The 8,746-nt window shown below is 44.0% G+C and overlaps 1 protein-coding gene across 1 annotated transcript; it reads left to right on the top strand.

Annotated features, from left to right (window-relative positions):
- The first annotated feature begins 1,430 nt into the window (after positions 1-1,430).
- TMEM30B (transmembrane protein 30B) lies at positions 1,431-4,985 on the top strand. The gene has a single exon (XM_020875259.2). It carries the CDS (start codon positions 1,694-1,696, stop codon positions 2,753-2,755), a length of 1,062 nt encoding a protein of 353 aa, XP_020730918.1. The 5' UTR covers positions 1,431-1,693; the 3' UTR covers positions 2,756-4,985.
- The last annotated feature ends 3,761 nt before the right edge of the window (positions 4,986-8,746 follow it).

Below are 8,746 nucleotides of genomic sequence, written 5' to 3'. Positions count from 1 at the left end.
TTTATATGTGGGATCTAAAAAGAAGCAGTACAAATGAACTTATAAAACAGAAAGAGACTCACAGAAAATGAACTGATGGTTGCAATGGTGAAGGGATAGTTAGGGACTTTGAAAAGGTCATGTACACACTGATATATTTAAAATGGATAACCAACAAAAACCTACTGCATAGCACACAGAACTCTGCTCAATGTTCTGTGCCAGCCTGGATGGGATGGGGTTTGGGAGAAAATGGATACATGTTAACATATGACTGAGTTCCCTTCACTGTCCACCTGAGACTATCACAACATTGTTAACTGCCTATACCCCAAAACAAAATAGTTTTGGAGTTAAGAAAAATAAAAAGAAAAGAAAAAAAAGAAATATACAAACAACAACAAAAAAAATCCTGTTGTTTAATTTAGCAAGTATTTTAACATTCCAAATTTCAATTGACTCCAGAATGTGATATATTATTCTAGGTGCAGAACTGTCATATAGAAAATATTTATTTGCATTTTATGAATGGGAAGAGAGGCAGAACACCTCAATACCTAGGAAGGATTTGGCACAAAGTTGAAATGGCCTGACACCTTCTTGTGTATATTGTACCAACCTAGATATAAAAGCTGGAATCCCAAACAATGTTCAGAACTAATTTGGGTTTTCTTTGCACTAAGTCCTACAAATCCTTGTAGTTCACCTCCTTAGGCCAAAAGTCGTAACATCCTTGACTGTGGATAGCAGCTAGGTCTTTTGGGACTTTGGATTAGGCTTTTTTTTTTTTTTTTCCAGTCAGGGAAATAATCTGAAAAGAGAAAGAAATTACATGTAGTCCAGTACATTTTTCTGTTTGTGTGGTTTCTCCACCAGCTAAAGATATTTAAAGGCTCTGAACCTCTTGCATCTTTTAAGTGTCATTTTATTTTTAGATAACTTTCCTTTTTTTTTAGCTCTACGGCCAGATTGGGGCACCTAGCTGGAAAATCATTTTCCCTTTTAAAAAAAAAAAGCTAGAATTTGAATGCAGGCATGGAATTCCAAACATTTACTACAGTGCAATTCTTGGGACATTAACATTTATCGCTGAAAGATAACTGAAAAGGGTCCTTAAATTACCCTACAAAGACAAGAGGTTCTAGAGACACTTTTCCCGCCTTTTAGACAGCAGAGGATTCATTACCTGTAATCAAGGCTCCAGGACGCACGATGCAATCCCTCAGTGGAACTTCGTGCTAGAAGCTGCAGCTTCAGTGATTTCGGGCAAGACTGGCCCAGGCACTCCGGTCACGTAGAAAGCGGAAGGGAAGAAGTACCTGAGCAAGGTAGGAGCCACTCAGAAGCAGCCTGGGGCCGCCACTCACCTCGAGGAGGAGGAGCTGGCGCCCGGACCCACCCGGATGGAGGGAACAAGTGAACCCGGGCCCGCCAGGTGAGGGAAGGGACCGCCCGCCCTACTCAACCCCAGAAGAGGCGGGGCGCGGCTCGCGATTACCCGCAGGGGCGGAGCCGGTCGAGCACCTGGGCCGAGGCGGAACCGAGGGGATCCAGTCACCACCAGAAGAACCTGGTACCAAGACTCACCTGGGCGGGGGCCTGAGGCCGGGCCGGGGCCAGAACTCACCTGAGCCGGCGGAAACCTGCCCCGGAGGGCGAGGCACCGCCCCGGGCCGCCGCAGCCGAGCGCCCCTTCGTGGGTCCGCGCGGCGCCATGACCTGGAGCGCCACCGCCCGGGGCGCGCACCAGCCGGACAACACCGCGTTCACGCAGCAGCGCCTCCCCGCCTGGCACCCGCTGCTGTCGGCCAGCATCGCGCTGCCGCTCTTCTTCTGCGCCGGCCTGGCCTTCATCGGCCTGGGCCTGGGCCTCTACTACTCCTCCAACGGCATCAAGGAGCTCGCGTACGACTACACCGGCGACTCGGGCACCGGCAACTGTTCGGTGTGCGCCACGGCCGGCCAGGGCCGCGCGCCGCCGCCCCCCTGCTCGTGCGCCTGGTACTTCTCGCTGCCCGAGCTCTTCCAGGGCCCCGTGTACCTCTACTACGAGCTGACCAACTTCTACCAGAACAACCGGCGCTACGGCGTGTCCCGCGACGACGCGCAGCTGAGCGGGCTGCCGAGCTCGCTGCGCCACCCGGTCAATGAGTGCGCCCCCTACCAGTACAGCGCGGCCGGCCTGCCCATCGCGCCCTGCGGCGCCATCGCCAACAGCCTCTTCAACGACTCCTTCTCGCTGTGGCACCAGCGCCAGCCCAACGGGCCCTACGTCGAGGTGCCGCTCGACCGCACCGGCATCGCCTGGTGGACCGACTACCACGTCAAGTTCCGCAACCCGCCGCTGGTGAACGGCAGCCTGGCGCTGGCCTTCCAGGGCACCGCGCCCCCGCCCAACTGGCACCGGCCGGTCTACGAGCTGAGCCCCGACCCCAACAACACCGGCTTCATCAACCAGGACTTCGTGGTGTGGATGCGCACGGCTGCGCTGCCCACGTTCCGCAAGCTGTACGCGCGCATCCGCCAGGGCAACTACTCGGCCGGGCTGCCGCGGGGTGCCTACCGCGTCAACATCACCTACAACTACCCGGTGCGCGCCTTCAACGGCCACAAACGCCTCATCTTCAGCAGCATCTCATGGATGGGCGGCAAGAATCCGTTCCTGGGCATCGCCTACTTGGTGGTCGGCTCCCTCTGCATCCTCGTGGGCTTTGTCATGCTGGCCGTCTACATTCGCTGCCAGGACCAGAACGACGACGACGAGGACGACGAATGATTCCTGCTTTCAAAGTACCCTTTCTGCTCCTTGCCAAAACTCTTGCAAACTTCTTTAGGCTTCTCCCCCTCGACTGTCACCCAATTCCAACTTCGCCTCACTTTGCCTTCTATTGTGGATGAGGGGACCAGAGAGAGAGAGAAATTAACACCCGATCAGGGGCTTCCAGGCTTTTTTAGGGTGTTTGAACTGCTAGAGCGAGACATTCCTACAAATTTCCCCCATCTCTTTCACGAGTGGACACGTTATGTTCTTTGAGCCAGGAACGGACGCTTGCTTAGACACGCTTATTCAACCCCCATCTAATGAAGAGACAGACCTGTAGATGTTAAAGAACTCGTTCGAGATCTAACAGCTACTTATTGGCTCCTGGTTCTGATTCTGACTCTGAAGCTAGAGCTTTAAGCACTGTGGTACAGTGGTTTTCTTTTCTTGGGGTTAGGGATAAGTGTAGAGACTGAAGCCCACAAATAACCAGCAGAGGCATGGAGTGGAGGCGAACATACTCTTTTAAAATGTAGATAGATGAGAAGGCCCCATCCCCAGAAATTCTGACACTATAATAAGGCTTTGGTGAGACCCTTGAAGCTGCAGTTTTAACAAACCCATCTGGAGATTCCTCCTGTATTCCCTCAAGTTTGGGAATCAGTGCCCTGAACCAGGGAGCAAGTAGGATGCTGTTTCCCTATTCCCTCATATGTCTGAGGCTAAGTGTGACTCCATCACTGCCCGTCCAGTTTTTCAGGTGGTCATCTTTTCCCAGGGGCAGTGACAAGCATAATGTTCCAAGTTTGGTCTCACTCCTCCTTGAACATAGGAAGCTCTCTGTAAGATGCAGAGTAAGTGAAAACAGCAAGTTGGCATATAGATTTGCAGAACAGGGTTTGTAACAATTCATTTGCTATTTTAGTGCAAGAAATTTAATTTAAAAAAAATTTTTTTTTTGCCAGGTACTGTGTAGAAACTTGAAAATGTCAGGTCAGTTTGTACAGTTCAGTGGGAAGGTTTTAACCTTAAAATCAGATAGCTGGAGGGGACCTTAGAGGGAAAATGTTTTTCCTAAAGTCATATTGTGACTCAGTCTTGTCGTCTAAATGATTTTTTATGCTTAGTGATTTTTTTATGCTTATGTTTCTCATACCTTTTCCCTTGTGTCTAAAAAAAAATTAATGTTCTCAAATGAACCATGTTTGTTTTTAATAATATGTTGAAGTGCATGCTAAGAAATTAGTCTTATGTAAATTAGACTCTTTAAAAATTATTTGAACCATTGAGATAATGTTAAACTTTGACTACTCTAAAATCATTCTAATATATTGATATATAAAGTTACTGTAAGAAAATAGAATTTTTAAAAACCCTTTTATGGCAAAAGAACTTTAAAAAGTGAGATCATCTGCACAAGTTTATTTGCTGAAAGCAAACAGTTATTTGGTCTTCTGTCAGACTTCTTAGTGCCTGTTCTCTATTACAGCTACTTTCCAGTTACTACAATTTTTGCTCATACCTATAAAGCAAGGCAATACTTTGAAGTGTTTTTTTTTTATTGAGTAGTCACAGAAATATTGAATTGTACTGAATAATTTATATTAATTTTATTTTATTCTTCTGGTTCTTCGAAAAATAATAGACATAGACAGAATGCATGTTCGCTGACATCTGTTGGATCTTCTGGAACAGTTGTGACTTAAGAGATTCTGTCCCAGTATTTACATAAGCCAAAAAATGTTTTATAATCCAAGTATGTTGGCTTCCCAACTCCTGAATATGACACAATTTTACTGTCAGATTGTGTAGTGTGATTTTAGGCTGTGGATATGTGATTACATATATATAGAGTAATTTTTATTTATCATGAATTTTTGATCAAGCGACTGCTTCTTTATAATTTACCACATTTTTTTTTTACTACTTAATTGAGAAGAACCATGTATATTACTATCATTTTTACAATATTCATTGCTATATTTAAGAGTCTACAAAATTAAAGGTATTCTGATTAAATCAATGAATATGGTTCCAGGCCCTCTTCTTTGGGTTTTTGAAAGAGAATAAAGGTTATATTTGTATTGCCTTTGTTATCACATTTGCTTAATCCTTTTGAACTATGATCTTAAAGCCACAGATGTTAAAAAAGTTACCAGCTACCATCCACTTTGCTCATTTGTTATTAGCAGATTTATACTGCAGCAAGAAAATCATCTTTCAGAATAAAGCTCAAATGAACTCAGTCTTTCAGTGTTAACTTCCTAACAGTATTTGAACTTACGTCAATATCAACATGTAGTATGAATCAGACAATCCTTGACTGTTGTTTGAATTTGGTAAAATGTGGTCAATTTTTAATAATATTTAGTATTAAAAGTTACTAAAGAATGTGACTGCAGCAAACTTCTCCATTTCTGCATTTTACCCAAATTCTAAATTACAATTATTTATTGGGTATTTTGGACTACAAAACTTGAGAAACTTTAAAAACAAAAAATGAAACATTTTCCTGCACTGTAGCACTTTGTTTAGTATCTCTGGATTCTAGTTGGGTTTGAATTCTCATGTTGTCCAGTAAATGCTTCCTAGCTAGAGCTGTGTCATCTGGAATGAGACCGAAAAGTGAACCTCAACAATTGGACTGGAAATGTGCTTTGATCTACTTTGTAAAGTAAACCACAAACAAAAGAGAAACTAATGTGGTTGGCAGGAACTCCCAATACAGAATAATGTAACAAGAAAGACTTCCCAAGAATCTCCAGAATCAAATCAACAATTCAAGGACTAGAAAATTGTTTCAAATCAGAGACAGAATAACAGTCTGAGATTTTCCTTAGTAATAAGTACCACTTCACACTATATAACCACAACCCTTTCGGCATCGTGGTGTCTGTGCCCTCTTCTCGTCATTGGGGATCTCAAAAGTCTTGAGTAAATTCTCAGTTGTTGGTAGAACTACAATGTAATCAATTCCTTATATGCCCCTGGGTATATCAGTTACTGTGTACAAGTAACTGTAATAATAGTAAATGCCCTCTTCCTTTATTTTCATCAGGCATTTCTTTGCACCCTAGATTTTTTCCCACAGATAAAACATAGCTGACTGATTTAGATGACAAAACTGAATTTTTTTTAACTTCAATTTTTTTCCCCCAGGAGAATTTCTCATAATTTCCGTCCAACAAATGCAGTCACATAAAGTGTCATTAAGAAAGTCATTCAGTGAATCTGACTGAAATATATTAAGTTCTCAGAGAGATTTTACCCGAGAGTAGTATTTTGGTGTAAAGAATTTGCAAAAATTATGAACATTTGTCGACTCACTGTATACTACCATCCCCCATGGTTTCTTTGATAAGACTAACAACGTGTATTCAGGGAAAAATACTTCCCCACTGGTTTGCCACCTGGCGTTATAACTCTCACTGTTAGTGGTAATGATGTAAATTCGTCCACCACAGCAAGGTGGCATTTCTTTCTTTATGCACTTGGCTGAGCAGCTCAGCATAGCACAAGAAGACCCCCAGGCAGTGAAACCTACCATAGACTGCGGGGTGTGGAGGAAGAGGAGAAAAGAAAGAAAAAAAAGGTGCAGTTTGGAGCATGAAGCAGGGTGTCATGAAGAAGGGGGAGACTTGGCTGTGACTGGAACCCGCTGCAGAGGGCAGAGCCCACAGTGACCTCACTGATGACAAACCTTGGAGAAATTCAGTAAGTGGATGGTAGCTCACCTCCTTCTGAACCTCTCGGCTTGTCTTTTTGATGAGTTTCCGTGTGATTTATCTTTTTCCTTAGAAGCAAAAGATATTACTGTGAAGAACCTCCTCTCCTTTCTCTCCGCATTGAGTTCTTAATTGAATTCCTATTAAAGTGGCTGAAACCTTACATTACTGATGAAAACTGTAAATGATGTGTCATTAATTATGATACTTTGTTCTTCTAAAAGGCCTTTGTTCTGAAAGTCCAAGATGCTTAACACTATTATACAGTTTCATTAATTTTAACCATCAAAATGCATGAGGTTTTAGAAAGTCATCAAGACTGATGAGGGGGAAATTCGTTCTATTTTGCTCAATTTTGTTCAAAAGTCAACGAAAGCAGTGTTCTACAACCAAAGCACAACCTTTGGATGGAGCAGTCACAGTCATTTCAATGGGGGCACTTGAATATTCTCAAAGGAAGACTTGATGAAGTCTTGCTATGATTTTAATAAGTTAAAGACATATGCCATTTTTGTTAAAGAATCCAAAATGAGAGCTCCATCATGTCTTACTCATAGTAAATGATAGAATGTTGTTGTTATTTACTTGCTAAATCATTTCCAACTCTTTTTGCAATCCCATGGACTGTAGCCTGCCAGATTCCTCTGTCCGTGGGATTTCCCAGGCAAGAATACTAGAGTGGGGTACCATTGCCTTCTCCAGGAGATCTTCCTGATCCAGGGATAGAACCCACATCTCCTGCATTGTAGGCAGGAGCCACCAGAGAATTCTTTACCACTGAGCCACCAGGGAAGCCCAAATGACGAAATGTGAAAGTGTGTGAAAGTGTTAGTTGTGTCTGACTCTTTGAGACCCCATGGACTATAGCCCACCAGGCTCCTCTGTCCATGGAATTCTCCAGGCAAGAATACTGGAGTGGGTAGCTATTGCCTTCTCCAGGGGATCTTCCTGGCCTAGGGTCGAACCCAGGGCTCCTGCATTGCAGGCAGATTCTTTATCATTGGAGCCACGAGGGAAGCCCAAATGACAGAAAGGAAAACACTTTTACTCTTTCCTTTTTGTTTTTACCTACAGGGCTTTAGGGGTGAAGACTTGCTATATCAATGTAATTTGTAAGTAACTGAATGATGGTATCTTTCATACCATTAGGAGGCAACTTAGCTCATTTGTTCACTCACTTTCATGAATCTTTAAAAACATTATTGACCATCATATAAGTAAATGGCATAATCTCTACCTCCAATTCTAACTTCGCTCCAAACTCACACGTCCAGCTGCCTCTGGGACACGCCTAAATGTCCTACAAATAGCATAAGCTCCACGTGGTCAGCAGGAAACCAGTGACCTTTCCTCCAAACCCATTCTTCCAAGAATAGCCCCAGATGCTGAAAATGACTCATGGATCCCACTCAGTCATCCAGGCCCCAAACCTGAACTGCCTCCTTGGTCCTCCTCCTGTTTCTTCCCACATCCAGCTAGTTACCAGATCCTGTTGCTGCTCGATCCCAAATGCATGCTCAGTCAGATCTCTCTCTGTCACTGTCCTGGCCCAGGACTTTGCTATTTTCCATCTGGAAGCTGGAGGAGCCTGCTCATTGCACTCTAGTTTATTTTCCACATTCTAGCCATGAGGAGCTAGCCAAAACACAGATCTCATCACATGACCCTCAACTTCAGCTCTCTCACATCTGCACACAGCCCACAGGAGAAATTCTAAGCTCCTTAGCAGGCACTACAAGGCCTTTGTGGCTGGCCTCGCTCTGAACCTTCATGCCTTCTTCCTCCAAGGCTCCACCAAATTCCAGCTATATTGAATGATTTGAAGGGGCCTGAACCCAGCATCTTCTCATGTCTTTGCCCATGCTCATCTTGCATGTCCACTTGACCACCAGAATGTGTCCAGTCATCCTCAAGTTTGGTCATCGTCTCTCTGAAGTCCTCCACAAGCTCTCTTTGCCCTCCCACTCTCTGCCCTCAGCCTCGTCTTCCCTTTGTGCTTATTCCTTCCTCACGGCATTTGATGCATTGTCTAGAAATTGCTTATTTGGTTATATACCTCCATATTCAAACTGTTCTTTGAGCACTGAGGATTTTTTCATCTCATCTGTCTTTATTACTGCCAGCGCCAAGCTGAGTGACTAGCCTGTGGTGGGTCTTCAAACATATGGCGAATGATTATTAGGAAATAATTGTGATTCCATTACTTTACTGCCACTGAACAGATTATTTCTTATGATATCACTAAATGCACAGGACATTACTGGGGAAACAAAGATGACAC

The sequence above is a fragment of the Odocoileus virginianus genome, chromosome 6 (genome assembly GCF_023699985.2).
Source record: "Odocoileus virginianus isolate 20LAN1187 ecotype Illinois chromosome 6, Ovbor_1.2, whole genome shotgun sequence".
Classification (NCBI taxonomy): domain Eukaryota; kingdom Metazoa; phylum Chordata; class Mammalia; order Artiodactyla; family Cervidae; genus Odocoileus; species Odocoileus virginianus.
This window is presented reverse-complemented; position numbering and strand designations above follow the sequence as displayed.